Source organism: Melanerpes formicivorus, unplaced genomic scaffold (assembly GCF_026170545.1).
Source record: "Melanerpes formicivorus ecotype bairdi unplaced genomic scaffold, bMelFor1.0.p_v2 SCAF_63, whole genome shotgun sequence".
NCBI lineage: Eukaryota > Metazoa > Chordata > Aves > Piciformes > Picidae > Melanerpes > Melanerpes formicivorus.
The window spans coordinates 464,123-483,091 of NW_027142415.1; the positions used below are offsets into that span (position 1 = coordinate 464,123).

The 18,969-nt window shown below is 43.3% G+C and overlaps 1 protein-coding gene across 1 annotated transcript in view; it reads left to right on the plus strand.

The window, feature by feature from the left end:
* The window catches only part of RFX6 (regulatory factor X6), a 39,619-nt gene extending 25,844 nt beyond the window's left edge, over positions 1-13,775 (plus strand). The window contains exons 12-19 of the mRNA XM_068162354.1: positions 659-803; positions 2,834-2,943; positions 5,248-5,365; positions 6,904-7,026; positions 8,994-9,203; positions 10,016-10,525; positions 11,493-11,711; positions 12,971-13,775. Of these exons, the coding sequence (XP_068018455.1) occupies positions 659-803; positions 2,834-2,943; positions 5,248-5,365; positions 6,904-7,026; positions 8,994-9,203; positions 10,016-10,525; positions 11,493-11,711; positions 12,971-13,137 (1,602 nt within the window). The 3' untranslated portion in view covers positions 13,138-13,775. The remainder of the gene's footprint in view (positions 1-658; positions 804-2,833; positions 2,944-5,247; positions 5,366-6,903; positions 7,027-8,993; positions 9,204-10,015; positions 10,526-11,492; positions 11,712-12,970) is intronic.
* The last annotated feature ends 5,194 nt before the right edge of the window (positions 13,776-18,969 follow it).

The following is an 18,969-nucleotide window of genomic DNA, read 5'->3' on the forward strand; positions in this document are numbered from 1 at the left end:
ATGATAAGAACATTAAATGGGATATGATTCTGCCCTGAGGTGATCCCCAGGTGGGGACCTGTGCTGGTTTTGGCTGAGATAGAGTAGCTGCTACAGGGCTGTATTTTGGATTTGTGCTGTGTTGATAACATGGGGATGGATTAGCTACTGCTGAGCAGTGCTGACACAGTCAGGGCTTTTTCTGCTCCCCACATCACTCTGCCAGTGAGTAGGCTAGGGGTGCACAAGCAGCTGGGAGGGGACTGCTGACTCCAGCTGACCAAAGGAATATTCCCTCTCATGTGATGTCATGTTCTGCCACAAAACCAGAAGGAAGGCTGGCTGGAAACCCACTGCTCAGGGACTGGCTGGGCTTTAGTGAGTTGATGGTAAGCAATTGTTTTCATTGGCAGCACTTGTCAGTCTTGGGGTTTATTTCTCTTTGTCATTCCCCACCCCCTTTCCTTACAATTTGTTATAATTAATAATACTATTGCTTTATATATATATATATAAAACTATTTTCATCTCAACTCATGAGGTTTTTAACTTTTACACTTCTAATTCTCTCCCTCATCACATGGGAGCTGAGGAGTGAGTATGTGGCTGTGTGGTGCTCAGTTGCCAGCTGGGGTTATTAAAGCATGACAGGGTCTCAGCGTTTTGCCTTCCCTTACAGATTGCTCGGCCAGCTCTCTTTGATCAGCACGTGGTGAATTCCATGGTGTCAGACATTGAAAAAGTTGATTTGAACAGTATTGGCTCTCAGGCACTCCTTGCAGTCTCAGGGAGCACAGACTCTGACGGGGAGGTCTATGGTGAATGTAAGTTGATGGCGATAACATTTGTGACATTAAAGTAATTGACTCTTCCATCTCCTTGGAGGTGAACTGAGAAAGGGCATGTGCAGACACTGCATTCTCTCAGCCAGCTCAGTGTTAACTTCAGGAGCTTGAAAAAAAACCCCAATTGGTTACCCTAGCCTGTTCTACAAGAACAGAAGCTTGTTCTGGGAAGCCATGCCAGCTAGATGACTTGAAATGTTTGCTGGGAAAAAAAAATCACCCACACGTTAGTTGTTCAGCGTAATAAAATCCCTCTTGAAGTTTTGTCCTATTCATGTGAGGATGTTAGCATAGATCAGCTCTTGAAAGATGCCTCCATATAATCATGGCTTCATTTAATGGATATTTGAGCTATTTTTTTTGGTATGAATATTATTTTTCCTTTTTTTGCTGAAAGCTGGTTGTGGTGGGTTGAAGTTTCCTATCAACATTAACTTAGCACAACCAACTCAGCTGGAAGCAAATGAAAGCTGTATTTGCAAGCAAAACCCACTCTCTACACTGGAATGCAATGAATATGTACAAAATGTACAGGATTTACAATATTATACAGGTATTTACAATTAGCAAGTAACAAGGAAACCCCCCTGACTCCCCTCTGGTTCCCCCAGAGACCAGGGAAGCTGCTCCACTGCCTCCCCCAAACCTCCTCCCCCCTGTAGCAGAAGAAAAGAGAGGAAAGAATGTTAGCTCTTACCTTCAAGCCTAGCCAGAAGCATTATTATCTCCCCAGCAGAACAGCCAAGCCAGAGAAAAAGAAAAGGAATGGGGAATGGAAGTGAAATGTGAAAGATTGTTATGGCACAGCTTTCTTGTCCCAGACACATTCTGTCCAATGAATTTGTTCAGAATAATCTTTTGGTTTCCTTTTTACACCCGCTAGTGACTGACTGATATATTTTTCCAACTTTTCTGCTCAAAATCTGCAGCTGAAGTTTAAAGGCATAGCCTAAAAGTGCCACACTGATCTTTAACAATTACAATGTTTTCTCTAAAGTGTGACAACTCTTTTCACACACAGAACAAAGTACAAGTGTTGAGCATCTTAATTTTCACACACATACCTATTGAAGGGGGGGAAAAAAAAGTGTAAAGCCACTTTCTCTCTTAGAAAGATAACATTTGTCACCAGAATCATATTGATCAGAGTTTGGAGAGCTGAAAGGAATGACAATGTGTTGTCCTCCATTGTTACTTTGGTCATGACTGTTTGCTTTCCTTAATCCTTCACAATCCTCTTCACATTGCAATTAGAGGTGCCCATTTCTTACTTTGTGTGCAATTGTTTTCTATCTTCTTGTCTTCTTTCCCTGGTTAAAAAATGAAACAAGGAGAAGAGAACCAACTGGTCCTTCAGGAGCCAGTATAAGGGAAGCTTGAGACAGTTTACGAACCTGCCACATTACAGATAAAGCTTTACTACTCAACTTAGTAATCAGATTTCCAAGGCTGAATCTTTAAAAGAATGGAAAATGTCAGGTTTTATTATTTTTTTCTTTCAGAATAGAATAGACTAGAATTGAATTAACCAGGTTGGAAAAGAGCTTTGAGATCATCGAGTCCAACCTATCATCCAACACTATCTAATCAACTAAACCATGACACCAAGCACCCAATCCAGTCTCTTCCTAAACACCTCCAAGGATGGTGACTCCACCACCTCCCTGGGCAGCCCATTCCAATGGCCAGTCTCTCTTTCCATGAAGAACTTCTCCATAACATCCAGCCTAAACCTCCCCTGGGGCAGCTTGAGACTGTGTCCTCTTGTTCTGGTGCTGGCCACAGCACTAAAACTTAATTGTCTTAAAACATGCAGCATTGCAATGGCTAAGTAATTAAGCTATATGATGGATGTGTCTGCTTGCTTTGCTAGGGAATTGCTTGTTCCTTCACTGCTCTAATTCTTTGCTTTTCCTTTCCATGCTACAATATTGTCATATGGCTGGTGAGTGGCTTTTTCTCATGTTCAGAACAGTGTGCAATGATATGTTCTCCTTTTTACATGGTAGATGACTCTATTACAGTGTTCCAAGAACTGAAGGACCTTCTAAAGAAGAATGCCACTGTGGAATCATTTATTGAATGGTTGGATACTGTGGTTGAGCAAAGGGTTATCAAGGTACCTTTCAAATGTTCTGCCTGACTCAAGACCAAATCCTATTCCCCTTACTCAGTCCCTTACTTATGCAGTCCCATTGGTTTTCCATGTGGGATCCTCACCTTTGCTGCCATCTTCCTATTACAACAGGGAAGATCTTCATTTGGTGTGAAAGATTCCAGTGCTGTTAGCTCTAATTATTGATGTTGGGTGCTGTTAAACAGTCCTGTGTGGGACAAACTGGGAAGTATCTTAACTAAAGCATTGCAGCGCGTGAAAGAAACTCGTCCACATTACCTGTGCATGCAGAATCACAAGGGTATTGCTCAGTAAGGTGAGCAGAAGTTGTTCTTTAGGGAAGCAGTTCTTTCTTTCATGGTATTTGGCTGGTCCTGTATGTGTGTCCTTGATTTTGCTGGGACAGAATCCCAGGCCAACCTTGGGCTGCAGGACATTAGCAGCTCTGAGTCAGCCAGGGCAGCTGACTGGAGCTGGCTACAGTTGTATCCTAGATCATGAGCATCAGTGTAAAGGGGGAAGCTTACTGTAGAGAAGAGCCTTCTGCCAGAGCCTTTGTTCACCCTACTCCTTTTCCATCTCCCCAAGACTGCCTTCCTGGATGTTTTAACTGCTGCACCTCTGCTGGGCAGTGTATAACTTTATGTATCTTCTACTGGCACTGGTATTCATTTGGCTATTCCATGAAATCCATTGTCATTTCAACCTGTGGGTCTTCTCTCTTTTCCCCCCAGTTCCCCTTCTCTGCTGGGGAGGGGTCACAGGTGATACAGCAACTGCTGTAGTTTAGCTCCAGATATGGGCTAAGTGTGGGCAATGCAGTTTAATGCCACAGATGGATTTAGAAGTAGCTCACCTATAGAAGGAATTCTACAAACCAGGATGGAAGGTACAGTTTTGTAGCTTTAGAAGGTGCTTAATACAGCAGTTGATGGTTTTGATGGGTTGTCCTTCCCCAGTTTACAAAATGCTTTATAATCAGAAGTATTTTATATGCATGTAGCTATGCAGGAGTGGTTACACTATAGCTCAGAACAGAATAATTGAGTTCTGAGTTGTAGCTCAGGTAAGAAGTGCTTACCAAATGTGTGACTCAACAGCAGACTAAAATGTTGGCCACTGGGCTGAATACTGTGTTCTATCTGGAAATGTAATACCTTACCCATCATTTTAGGGAGCATGGATGAGAAAGGAGAAGACAGTGTAGTTAGCTTTCACTGACCTACAGAAGAGTGTCTCTGCTACTTACAGAGTAACCATGGTCATGTCATTTTTCTTCACCTGGTTCTGCATGTTTCAATGGAGACAGTAATTGCTTTCTTTTTAAGCACACTGAATTTCTTAACATTTGCTGTGTTGTATGTGAGCAGCATAGTGAGGAGCTTTGGATAATTCATGGCACTAGATTCAAATCAAGACCTTCTCTATGCTTACCTAGACACACAACTCTCACTGAATCTGAGCAATCACAACTTAATGATTATGGTCTAAAACTGGTACCACAGCTTCAGAAGGCAACTCCTGCTAAACAAGTCAGGTAGAAAAGGTGAAGGGCTCTCTACTCGGCATCTACTGTGTGATACTCTATTATTAAAGTTTCAGGTATGGTTCCTAGCATTGTTTCCCTGTAGTTAGGGGTAAGAAATACCCCTGATATGAGTCTAGGTCAACTAAGCACAAGCTAATCATTTACAGAACATGTAATCCTTCCATTGCTGTCTGCCTTCTGTTCATGTTGAAGCGTGGTTACTGTCAAACTCGTGCAACAGCTTCTTTCTGCTTGTTGTTTGAGAAAGCAACAGGGCATATGCTACCCCAGGAACAAATCACTGCCAGCAGCATTAAAACTCTCAATGATACAACAGTAAACATATCATTCTGTGAGAGAAAGCCTGGCCAGTTAGTATAGAGATGGCAGTAAAGTACAAAGACTAATTTCTGCTCCTTGTTCATGTGGAATAACATTGTGCCAGAGGGTGGGGCTGCTTCTTTCTTTCTGCCCTTGTACACCTGCATACTTGCAGAACAATTTGGCACCTTTCATACTAGAATATGAGGTAATTTCTGTAACTTCAGGGCATAGCAAAGCCCAAGTATTAAGCTTGATCACCTCTGCTCTGTTTGCATTGAAAAGAGTGGAGGATGCTGCTCTTTATCACTTTAGGACACACATTATGAAGATAGTTTTGAATCAGGCAACTTGATCCTCACATCAAGGACTCTTTGAATGCTCCAGCATGTTCTATTATTTTCTCTGTCTAGGTAGCAGTTTAGCATATTTAACAGTATTTTACTCTTCTCTTTCAGGCAAGCAAGCAAAATGGGAGGTCATTAAAGAAGAGGGCTCAAGACTTCCTTCTCAAATGGAGCTTTTTTGGTGCTCGAGTGATGCACAACCTAACTCTAAACAACGCGTCGAGTTTCGGTACCTGGGCTTTGGAAAACCACTCATCTTTTGCACATGTGTGCTAGCACTTAGCAGCTTCCCACCCTTTGCTGTGCAGAGAAATTTGTCCTACTCTAAAGATTCTTTTATCAAAGCCACAAATGTAACCTTGAGTACTGTGTCCAGTTCTGGACCCCTCAGTTTAAGAAGGGTATTGAGGCACAAGCCCTCGAAGAGAGGCTAAGGGAGTTGGGTTTGTTTAGCCTGGAGAAGAAGAGGCTCAGGGGGAGACCTCATTGCTGTCTACAATTACCTGAAGGGAAGTTGTAGCCAGGAGTGGGTTGGTCTCTTCTCCCAGGCAAGCAGCATCAGAACAAGAGGACACAGTCTCAAACTGTGCCAGGGGAGGTTTAGGCTTGAGGTGAGGAAAAAGTTCTTCTCAGAGAGAGTTGTTAGCTGTTGGAATGAGCTGCCCAGGGAGGTGGTGGAGTCACCATCCCTGGAGGTGTTCAGAAAGGGATTAGACGTGGCACTTGGTGCCATGGTCTAGTAGTCACAAGGTGTTGGGTGACAGGTTGGACTTGATGATCTTTGAGTTCTTTTCCAACCTTATTGATTCTATGATTCTATGTTTTTGCACACTAAAATATCACACTAAATGTTAGCAATATTTTGGGATTGCCCCATGTCACAAGTTCATTTTTACAAGGTATTCTGATTTGCTGCTGGATGCTTCTTTGCCATTGAAGAATTAGGAGCTCTCTTTGTTCTGATAGAGCTATGGGAGTGTAATTGCACGTCTCAGTATAGGAGGTAGAAGATTTAAATCATTCCTTTTACCTGTGAATCAGCTTGGTACAAAGTTGCTTCTGTACAGAAGTCCTTGGGCATGATGTGTTTCCATAAAAGCAAAAGGAATTTGGCCAGATCACCACTCATTTAATTCTGGGATCAGCAGGCAATCAATTCACCAGTGTTTGTGGCTTTCAAACAATGAGATTCACATGTCCATCCCTGGATATTTTTGTGGACTCTTAGAACCTTTTATAAAATAAAAGGTGGTAGATCAAGTGAAATTCACTTTAAATCTGGTACATAATTTCCTAAGCTTGTTTGTGGGTATGTTGTTTACCTAAAATCCAGAGGGTATTTGAAATGGCTGTAAGAAGAGACATGTTTTTAATATGATATATCCTTGAAATAAGGTCTTGACTCCACCAGTTATTGTCTGGTAATTTAGCACAAGGCAAACAGAAATTCAGCAGAGGCATTCTGGCAGACTTTGGCCTTATCTAGCTTCTCTGTGTGCCCTCTTCAAGTATAAAGCATGTCTCACTTTCATCAGTATTTTTCTTTGATGTAATTAGTGGTCAAATAGCCTACAGGACAGTAAACAATTGAGCTAGGTGGGCCAGTGCAAAGAGAGATTAGAGCTAGAAGTTAGGCACTATACCTTGTTGGTCTTGCCAGGTCATTTAAAGTCCACAATTATTTGTTTGTTTCACTTGCTTCTTGTAGAGTGGTGAGAGATGGTCACAAAGATAACTCAGCTACTCTCTCTCTTTCTCCTCCCAAAGGTTCTTTTCATTTGATCCGCATGCTACTAGACGAGTACATCCTGCTTGCCATGGAGACACAGTTCAACAATGACAAAGAACAAGAACTCCAGAATCTACTGGACAAATACATGAAGAATTTGGGTAATTAGAGCTTAGTTCTCTTGGATGTACTCCTATATTTGTAGATATTGACTTATTTGTTTGACTTTAATCAGAAGCAGGCTTACTATCTTCTCCTGAAGGTGTAAGTTGTATGCAACATCATCAAATTCACCTGAAAAGCTTGTGATGTTCCATCTTTGTACCAGGGCTCACTTAATAACATTTTGTGGGGAATGTGATTGCAGTGGATCACTGATGTGATCTTGGATGCAGGAAACATTTGTAGGTACATCTGAAAGGCCCCAAACTGAAGTGTGTAAAGAGGTGTAAGCAGCAGAAAGGGCACAAATTCCTGATCCACTTTTTCTGCCAAAGCTTATATATCACAGTATCACACAGTATCCCTTAGGTTGAAAAGGACCTCGAGGATCATCAAGTCCAACCTATCAACACAGACCCCATGACTAGACCATGGCACCAAGTGCCACGTCCAATCTCCTCTTGAACACCTCCAGGGACGGTGACTCCACCACCTCCCTGGGCAGCCCGTTCCAATGCCGAATGACTCACTTGGTGAAGAACTTCCTCCTCACCTCGAGTCGAAACCTCCCCTGGCGCAGCTTGAGTCTGTGTCCCCTTGTTCTGGTGCTGGTTGCCTGGGAGAAGAGGCCAACCCCTTCCTGGCTACAACCACCTTTCAGGTAGTTGTAGAGGGCAATGAGGTCTCCCCTGAGCCTCCTCTTCTCCAGGCTAAACAATCCCAGCTCCCTCAGCCTCTCCTCATAGGGCTTGTGCTCAAGGCCTCTCCCCAGCCTTGTTGCCCTTCTCTGGACACGTTCAAGTGTTTCGATGTCCTTCTTAAACTGAGGGGCCCAGAACTGGACACAGGACTCAGGGTGTGGCCTAACCAGTGCTGAGTACAGGGGCACAATGACCTCCCTGCTCCTGCTGGCCACACTATTCCTAATGCAGGCCAGGATGCTATTGGCATTCAATGTTACCCAAATGTTACCCAAATGCAAATATCCCTGCAAAGGTGGAACACAAATTTGGACCCCTTTTTAGCATCTGTTTGAAATAGTGCTGTGTGGAAGAGAAACCAAATTAATATAAAGCAGGATCCTTCATATTTTCCATCTACCACTGTCAAGGTTAGAGAGTTTGAAGTCATATGCTCCAGGTCCTTTACTATACAATGAATGAAGACTGATTTGGATCAAATTCTGGTCCAAGTTAATCACTGAAAGTGCAGTGAAACTTGACTGGGTTGTACTGAGTTTTAAATCATTATTCATATTGACAGGACCAATCTGTCTTTAACTTTTTGGTGGTTGTTCTCTTAAATCTGTACTTTGCTGCAAGAGACTTACATAGACTTTGGATTACAGTAGATGGTGAACTTTTGATTTAGCCTTAAATTGTAGACAAAAATCTTGCCCTATGCAGCAGCTGCCATATCCTTGGACACATAGGGGAAACAGTTGAAATCTCATGCTAAAATCATGGTTTGCACTGAAGAGCAGCAAAACTTCCACTGACTTTATCATTAGTCTGCAGGAAACTGAATAACTGCTGAGTATCACAAATGGTTTCCTTTAGATGTCAGTATGAAAACAGAGCTCAAGGACTCTTCACTTCCTATTGCTAACTTCAGGATGAAGCATTATGAGCCTGATTCACTCAGTGCAATTAGATTCAAGGGGATAAATTTACTTCAAGGGGATAAATCTGATTTATAAATTTACTATGATCACTTCAGTCAGGAGCTGATACTCTGTGATGTAGATCTGTGGTCAGGGAACATGATATATGCTGTAGATGAAAACTAGAGCAGGATTTGTATTCACTTGCTACAGGCAAAATACGGAGGCCTTAGTAAGTTTTAAAATAAGCGACCAAAAATGTGAACAAATCAAGCAGCTCATATGTTGTCTATAGAGTAGTGGTGAATGTCTGTGCTGTGAGCATACAAAACAGCCACCAAAAGTTCTCACTTTCTCTTCCAGATGCAAGCAAAGCCACCTTTACTGCATCTCCAAGCTCCTGCTTCCTAGCAAATCGTAACAAAGCTGCTCCCCTGCCCAGTGACACTTCAGTCAAGAACGAGTGCCTAGCAGAGCAAACCTACGTGTCCTTGTCAGCTAGCCAGCCCAGCAGTATACCTTCTGGTCTGAACCCCTTCACCACAGGTGACACTGAGAATATGCAGCTGGCAGGTATGTATCAGTTCTTCCAGTTTCTCTTTCCCTTATTTGCTTGCTAGCCTGTCAGTGCACAGTCACACAGTGCTGTAGGAGAAGTGATGCCTGTATACACCTATAAAGACCTCTGGTAAATAACATTTCACAAGCTCACCTTGTGTGCCATATTACAGAAGGCACAACTGTAGAGCCCTGACAGTAATAGATCTTCCTGGAACAAGGGTACACCTCTTGGCTTGGAGAGGATCTTGTGAGGAGAGGAAGAGGAGTAACGCCTGGAACAAAAAGATGCTTGTACCTGCTGGAATTTATCCACTGAATGTGCCAGCCTCTAGGCTGGAGAATGAAAGTGGGAAGCTTTATACCCTGAAGTCATGTACACTGAATAGATGAAGGGATCCTACAGGAAGGCTGCAGAGGGACTTTGCATAAGAGTGTCTAGCGATAGAACAAGAGGGAATGGTTTTAAACTAAGGGAGAGTAGGTTTAGACTGGATCTTAGGAAGAAGTTCTTCAGTATGAGGGTGGTGAGACTCTGGAATAGGCTGCCCAGGGAGGTCATATTCAAGGCTGGTCTGGATGAGGCCTTGAGCAGCTCAGTCTAGTTGAGAGGTGTCCCTGCCCATGGTGGGGATGTTGGAGTACATGATCTCTAAGGTCCTTGCCAACCTAAGCCATTCTATGATTAGAGTTGCATAGAGATGGGGGCTTTGTAAAGGCTTCAGTTGGTAATGTACACTCCATTGGAGGGTTAGTGCCTTAAGGATCCTCTCTTCAGCGTTACTGCAGTACAAACACTAATCATGGCTAATGCTTATGTATTCCAGGTCAGATGGAGCTGTCTCAGAGCACAGGTCACCTGATAACGCCACCCATTTCACCAGCCATGGTCAGCCGAGGAAGCGTTATCAACCAGGGGCCAATGGCTGTGAGACCTCCAAGTGTAGGTCCAGTGCTATCCACACATTCACAGTGCTCTTCCTACTCAGAACCCCTTTACCAGACTTTGTCACAAACTAATCAGAATTACTATGGAAACAATTCCAATTACCAGGCTGTGTTCAGAACTCAGGCTCACTCCACTTCAGGAGTTTACCACCACCGAGCAGAGCACGGCCGATTCGCCGCCTTGAGTGAACAGCAGTTCTCTAGAGACTACTTCAGCAACAGTTGTGCTGTGTCTCCGTACAGTGCCAGATCCCCTTCCAGCTATGCTCCTTCGTCCATGTCTCAGGACACACACAATATGCAGTTTATGAATGCTGGGAGTTTCAATTTCTTGAGCAACTCAGTGTCTACGTGCCCAGGAGCATCATATCCTCCTAATGCTTCCAACGGTATTAAGATGTATTTTCTTTTCCCCTTCTGTTGCTCTTTCCTTGCTGGAGTAAACTACTTTTATCTCTCTGCCTTTTCCTGGTTTTCTTTCTTCTTTTCCTTCTTATTCCCCTGTGGAAGATGTTTTCCAGCTCTTATTTATGCCTCCCTGTTTTCCACTACTTTGATGACACGCAGAGATTGTAAAGCAGCTTAACAAGCTACTTAAGGATTTATTTTCCTCTGGTGAATCCTCAGCTGACCTCGAGTACATCTGCTGCAGCTATGCTAATCTTCCTTTGGTATCATCACCATGTGTTGCACAAAGGAAATAAAACCAGGGGGATCCTGTGATTTAACAACCCCTTGAAAACCCCCAAAACATCTACTAAGAACCAGAGCAGGCATAAGACAGCTTACCTCTGGGTTCAGCATAATGGAGCAGGCTGGTCACATGTTTAGGATGGTGGAATGACGTAAACACGTGTGCAGTTAGCATTAGTTTGAGACTTTAGCCCTAATATTTATCTTGCTTAAAAGGGAAAGTTATTGTCACAGACTGCTTCAGAGATACAGACAGCAAGAACACCTCTCCTGAAGGGAGGACACAAGTTGCTTTGATGTGGGTTTGTATATGCAGTGGGGATGGGTTTGTGTATGAAGGGGGGATGTATGGTCAAGCAGGTTTCTCCTGGGGCCACAGATTGCAAGCTACTCTTTTAAGTCTTAACTTTGAATGGAAGGGTGATTCTGTACTGAAGGCATGACTGAACTCTTAGGATCTTTTTCCTCCCTTGTTGCCCTCCCCTTTTGAGGTCAGAGTGTATGCTACTACTGTTCCTATGTTGTATGTGCACATCAATAATCTTATTCTTAAGGGACTCAGCTAGCAACGGTTACTTTGCATCCCAAGTTATCACAGGCTTCTACTCTACCTTTTCTTTTCAACAGTAGTTTCACTCTGCTTTTATCCAATCCCATGAACAGGATATTATGGAAACAATATCAATTATCCAGAATCTCACAGACTTGGAGCTATGGTGGATCAACACGTTTCTGTAATCAGCAGCGTCAGCAGCGTTCGATCCTTGCCCTCCTACAGTGATATCCACGATCCACTGAATATCTTGGATGACAGTGGGAGGAAACACACAGGCTCATACTACACAGAGTCCTCACCTTCGATTGTCTGTGGGACTCCTATGAGTAAGTGTAGCCAACAGCTGAGGAAGAGCTGTGAACTTCTTGGGGTTCTAACAAGTATTGAACTGTGGGTCACAGGCACAGGACAGAAGATGCAATATAGAGATGAAATAGCTCAGTTGCCAGGCTGTATCTTAAGATGTGTTTTCCTTAAAACAACAGGGCAGTGGGTTTAGTAACTCTGCTCCCATAAGGATGATTCCTGAGGAGTGCAATCCATGTTAGGAAACACTTTGAAACTTTCAAGTGAGCTAATAACTGACTGGGCTCTTCTAAGGGCTCTTAAGAATCCTCACTGTCAAACAGATCTAGAGGTGTAGATATGCATACTTCCCGTGCTACAGTCCCTTCCTGTCCTGTGCTTCCACAGCTCTTTGTGTTAGGCAAAGTTCATAGAATCAATAAGGTTGGAAAATACCTCAGAGATCATGAAGTCCAACCTGTCACCCAACACTTCATGGCTCCTAAGCCATGGCTTCAAGTGCCACGTCCAATTCCTTTTTGAACAACTCCAGGGACAGTGACTGCACCACCTCCCTGGGCAAAGTTCCTACTGACTGTGAATTTTGGGTGGTATAACCTAACCCCAAAGGGTTTGTCTTGGTATATGCATAGAACAAATGGCAGCTGAGTTTGGTTTCACATTTCAAAAAGGGTTGAATAGCAGAGATGGAGAGCACCATTTGTTTCTGCAGAAGATTGCCTCTTCCTACTACTTACCTGTTAGCCTGGCACAGAAGATGAGACTTCGCTTGCCTCATTAAGGATGTGCAAGAATTCAGTGCTCAGTTCTTTAAAGGATACTAGTGAGGAGAAAAAAACAACAGGGACTGTGTCCATCAAGTATCTTCTGTATTCTGTGTTGGTATGTGTCAGGTGGTGGCAGTGGTGCCACCAGTGAATACGGACCTGAATGGTGCAAGATAAAGGCAAGGAGAGTGTGCAGAAACAGCTCTGCACCATTTACACAGAGGTCTGCCCATAGCCAAGCTGTAAGCTTCAGGCCCATAGCTGGATTTTTAGCAGAGTTCACTTGCACAGGGACTTGGACCTATTTCCTGATGGAGGGAGGAGCCACTGAGGACAAACTACAGAAGTATTGATAAATTGAGTGAAGTAGAGAAGCACTGACACTTCTGTCCTTTGTATGGTGTGCCTGGTAGATGAGAGATTCAGCCATGTGAAATTGGGTTAATTGTTAAATCCCATAGATAGAAAACTTGCAATGATGGTAAGCTTGCTTTTTTTTCTTCCCCCAACAGCTTCAAATATGCAAACAACATCATCTTCCCAGTGTATGTATGGAACATCTGCTCAGTTCCCCTCTCAGGAAAATCTGGAGTCCCATGGCCCACCAAGCAGAGATGTGGTGTCATCTTTACCACCCATCAACACCGTCTTCATGGGAACAGCTGCTGGAGGAACCTAACTGAGAGAGACACATCAGTGCCTTAAGCTTACTTTCCAAACCCAGACATCAAGGCTACAATGACAATCCCCTTCAAGTTGGTGGAATAGAAAAAAGTGTTACAGAGAGGTGTTCAAAGAGCCATTTTAGAGATGGTAGCAGCCCTACACACACACAAATTCCTGTGTTCAGATTGAGTCCTGCTTGTGAATCACTCAGGATTGTCCTCGCCATTACAGCTTTCCAGTCAGAGTGAGCAGGAGGAGCCAGTGATTCTTGCAAGCAAGGCTGAGTTGTAAAGAAATTATTACATCCACTCCTAATTTATTTTAAAATGCTATTTTAGCCTTGCCCTTATGTATCTTTTTGTATAAAAATGTTTATTTAATGCCCCTGTTGCTCATTATTTATTAGGACCACAGAGTAACTGTTTACTTTCTCCTATTTGACAGATTGTCAAATGTATGTATGCTACCTCCTATGGAAATGTTTACAAGGTCAGTTTTTACTGTTTTAAATGAAGCTAAAGCCAAATCCTTAAGCTGTTGGTTTTGTTTTGGTTTGGTTTTTTTTTTTACTGCTGTGCTCTGGAAAGTCGATTTCAAGTATTTAGTGCCTGCTTATGTCAGTGGAAGTCCTCAGGAAATAAATAAAGCATACTGTGGGGATTTTGTTTGTTTGGTTGGTTGTTTCTTTTAAATTAAACCACTTTCTCTCAAAACAAAACCAACAGTGCATGAAAATATCACAAGTTAGCTATTTGTAGTAGCCTACTACTGAAACAAATCACAGCATCATAGGATGATCTGTGTTGGAAGGAACCTCTGAAGGTCATTCCCCCTCTGCAGTCAAGCAGGGGCATCCTCAACAAGATCAGGCTGCCCAGAGCCCTGTTGAGTCTCACTCTGAGTATCTTGAAGTGACTTGAAAGGGTTGGTCTCTTCTCCCAGGCAACCAGCACCAGAACAAGAGGACACAGTCTCAATCTGCACCAGGGGAGGTTTAGGCTGGAAGTTAGGAAGAAATTCTACAGAGAGAGTGATTGCCCATTGGAATGGGCTGCCCAGGGAGGTGGTGGAGTCACCATCATTGGAAGTGTTTAGGAGGAGACTTGATGGGGTGCTTGGTTGCATGGTTTAGTTGATTAGGTGGTGTCGGATGATAGGTTGGACGCGATGATCTCGAAGGTCTCTTCCAACCTGGTCTGGTCTATTCCATTCTATTCTATTCTATTCCATTCTATTCTATCTCCAGGGATGGGGTCCCAACCACCTCCCCGGCAACCTGGTCCAGTGATTCACCACCCTCATAGTGAAGAACTTGTTCCTAACATCCACTCTAAATCTACTCTTCTCTATCTTGAAGCCTTTGCTTCTTGTCCTATCCCCACAGCCCGTTAAAAAAGAGTCTCTCTCCATCCTTCCTGTCAGTCCCCTTCAGGTACTGGCAGGCTGCTATTAGGTCTCCCTGAAGCCTCCTTCAGGCTGAACACCCCCAGCTCCCTCAGCCTGTCCTCATAGCAGAGGTGCTCCAACCCCCAGATCATTTTCATGGCCTTCCTCTGGACCCTCTCCATCAGGTCCACATCCAAGGGACACTATTGCCACAAAATCTCGTGGGATTTCAAAGTTTCTTGTGATATCAGCCCAAGATTACTGGTGGTGAAAATCCACAAAAAGATGTCTATCACCTTTCATGTGTTTAGGGCTACTGTGTGTACTGAGATCAGCAGTAGTACAGATGATTAAAACATACTGCAAGCTTCCAGATCAGCTGTTTTAGTTAAAAAGCCACAAGTGCCATGATACTCTGCATAGAAACACACATTTGTGTATGTTTCTGGAGAAGCCAGGTGAAGAATACTCACTAATGGCATTAAAGAGGACAGAGAACACACAAAGCTACACAGTCATGAACTAAAAGCTGCTATTTCATAATCACATTGTCCTGACATAAGTTTTGGATTCAAAACCACTCCTGTGTGGTTAGTTGAGGCCCGTATTCTCATTCAGTCCACTGAACATCTGCTGGATATAGTGGAATGAGATAGTAGGGTGGTTTTGGTGGAAGAAAATAGATGGCATTATGATGAGGTTTTGTTCCTAATTCTGTCTATCTTCCCTTGGTATTTTCTATCAAGAGAGGTCTGACTGCAGCAGAAAAATAATTGGGCTGGCTCATGAATAATTCCTGATACTGAATACTTTAAGCAGAAGTAAAACAGTGCAGTTCAGTAATTGAGATATGGAAGACTTCAGCTCAATTTCTTCCTAATTGAGGGTGAGGTCCTACACTGTGACCAAAAGTGCCCTAATAATGCAAGAAAGTTTTGGTGTCAAGAAAAATTTCCCGGAGAGATGCAGGGCAACACAAACTGTTCAAACATATTTATAGGGCAAGGCTTTACAGCAAGCAAAGCAAGTACTGCAAAAGAGTTCTTTCTCCATGATTATTCAGGTCAGGATGTGTTTTCTCCTAAAATTAGCCCTACAAAAATCAGGTTTCCTATCTTGGCAGCTCACCTTTATAGTCAGTGAAGAGTGAGAGATCCCTCCAATTCCAAGTGAGATAAGGTAGGGGAGTATGAAGATAAAGGATGTATCTCTGCTGAAATGCTTGTGTCTCTCTGCTGGCAAAAGGCAGGGTGTATTAATAATTACTTGAGGCTGGAAACTTCCAGATTGTTGAACTTAGGTGAGAGCAATACCTAGAATTTAAAGGAAGTAGGCAGCCACTAGCAGAGATCTTGGTCAACCAGGCCCTACATAAAAAGCAAAGTTTATGGTACTTGGTGACTCATAGGTGACTCACGTGCATGATTTCCTGCCTTTCTCCATGTGATCCATTTTGTGTTGTGGATTCATAATTTTTGGAGGAAATCACGTTATCTGCACTTTATTTGAGTCAAGAAACAATATTACACCATCAAATGTGGAGACTCTTGTCAGGGCTGCAAAAGCGAGTGGCGCGAATTATCACCCTGCTGTAAACTGCACGTCATTATTGACGGCAAAGAGCAGTAAAGAAACTGCTCTAGTGTTCAAATAGCCAGGTAATAATGAAGTGCAGTTCACAATAGGGCCATCAAGCTAAACTTCAAATTGTTGAGGCTACCTGTGAGTGATTGGATCTGGGTGATGCAGGAGACCTTACCTGGTTTTGGTAACTGAGATGAGAGAATTAGCTTTAGGGCTGATGCACCCGAGCTTGCATGAACAGTTTTTGGGTGACAGTTTAACTGGAATCACTAATCTGGCTTTAAGGATTGGATTAAATTGGGTCTTAGCCTTGGAGGTGTAGTCTGGGCAAGGTTGAACTGGTTAGAATGGGCTTTATGGCTGTTGCAAATAAACACCTGTAAAGCTATATTAGATAGTCTGTCTGAATCAGGTCATAGAACTTCTTTTTGTGATGAACACTGCAGGATTTGTGAACATGTGTAACCAGATTTATGGGCTTGGAGTCAGGCTGCTGTATTGGATGAGCCTGAATAACACCTGAGCTTGGCTTGAAGGTTAACTTCAGGGGCTGGGTCAATACGAAGCTAAGCCCATGAATCAATACTGAATTTAAAGTAGTCATCAAGCCTAGCTTAATGTTGCAGTTTGGAAGGGACCTACAGACTATACTTCATTCTAGATAAACCAGAACTTAGGGAGCCCAACACAGATTACTGTTATAATAGCTGTAATTAAGAGTAATTTGGATAGGAATTGGTAAAACTTAGTTGTTTGTGCATTTAGCAGGGGTTGTTGAGCTTACATGAAACCTACTGCCAGACCAAGTGATCTAGTTGTGATTCCTTCATGGTCTGGTCTTAGGTGTAGACTTAAAGTCAATTTGAAATTTCCATATGGGAATGAAAGAGGATGAGCCATTGAGGTTAAAGCCAGTTCTGGAAGAAACATATGAGACTAATTTGAGGGCTTAAGTGATGAAGACCATGTTGTCAATCATACTTCTGAAGCCAGCTTTGGGGAATTTAAAGTCATGGTTGGGGTTCAGGCCAACATGAAGCAGTGAATATGAATTATGTATTTAAGACTTCCAAGGATCTATGCTCCTATATCACTGACATTGGCAGTAGCTTCAGCTAAGAGTTGGAATAAAAGGCTAGGACACAGTTGGAATAAAAAGGCTGGGACTAAGTTGGAACAAAAGGTTAGGACTAAATGAGTGATTGTGTAATCACTGCATGTCCAAGGAGTCATTTGCTGAGACCTCTCCGGTGGAAAATAGATGCATGTTCCACAGCCTGATGAGAATGATACCCTTAAAGGAAGGACTGTAGAATTTGTAGCTGTTAAAGAGATGCTGCATCATTGCTAATGATTACAACTCAAGTAACCAACATTACTGGGACAGTGACTGCTCAGGGAAGAAGGAGATCCTACCACAAACTACTTGTGGCAATCGCAAGACAGCAGAATCACTTCTCACCAAGAACCTGAACCTGCCATGAGCAGGACAAACAGGAGAAAAGCAGGGCTAGGATCTCAAATGAAGGAAGGGAAACTGTTGTGCCCACTGCATGATTACTGACACTGGAGACCATTTCTCTACATGTTGGATTCTTTGTTCTTTGCAGTTTTCCCCCATTTAACAGCATCTGCATGTTACAAGGCTGCATGGAGCAGTGATTACACAATTGGAAAGATGTTAAAGATTTTATTAGCAGCTGAACTAGGAAAATCTACTTCCCTTCCTTTTGGCTTAGTTGATTATTATCCTTGATCAAATAAAGGGCCACATGTTCATACTGCCCTTGTGCCCTGGTTGCTACAGTAAAAAGAGACATACAGTGAAATTATACTTTCAGAGTCCTTGCTTTCTTTGCTTTTTTAATTCTTGCCATCTTTCATTTTCCCACTGAGTTTTGCTCAGAAGCTGACTGTTGATTAGTCACCTGTTTCACATCAAGATCCATAGAGATCACTCAAAAGTTCACTAAAATGATGTACTTCAGAAAATCACTATAGTAAAAAGAAAAACTGAATAGAATAGAATAAACCAGGTTGGAAGAGACCTTCAAGATCACTGTGTCCAACCCATCATCCAACACCATCTAATCAACTAAACCATGGCACCAAGCACCCTATGAAGTCTCTTCCCAAACACCTCCAGTGATGGTGACTCCACAGCCTCCCTGGGCAGCACATTCCGATGGCCAATCACTCTCTTCCTAACATCCAGAATTTCATCCTAACATCCAGTCTAAACCTCCCCTGGTGCAGCTTGAGACTGTGTCCTCTTGTTCTGGTGCTGGATGCCTGGGAGAAAAGACCAACCCCCTCCCAGCTATAACCTCCCTTCAGGGTGTTGTAGAGAGCAATAAGGTCTCCCCTGAGCCTCCTCTTCTCCAGGCTAAGCAACCCCAGCTCCCTCAGCCCCTCCTCATAGGGCTTGTGCTCCAAACCCCTCCCCAGCTTTGTTGCCCTTCTCTGGACACATTCCAGCAACTTTCCTAAACTGAGGGGCCCAGAACTGGACACAGGACTCAAGGTGTGGCCTAACCAGTGCAGTGTACAGGGGGAGAATGACCTCTCTGCTCCTGCTGGCCACACTGTTCCTGATACAAGCCATAATACAGAGGTGGACAACAAGAAGCCTTTTCTTTCTCTCTTTTACTAAGCTTCACCTTAAGCAGCCTTCAAAACCAGCCTAGATGTATGCTATCCTCTGACAGCATCTTTGAGTCTCCTTGCTTTTTCCCCACATAGGTGTGCCACCCACTGACTCATGCACTGGGTCTGCCCTCCTCCACGCCCATTCCACAACAGCTGTGAGCTTCTGCTGGGCCCCAGCTTTCAGTTCCTGGGAAGTACTTTAGAGAGCACATGGCAACTTTCCAGC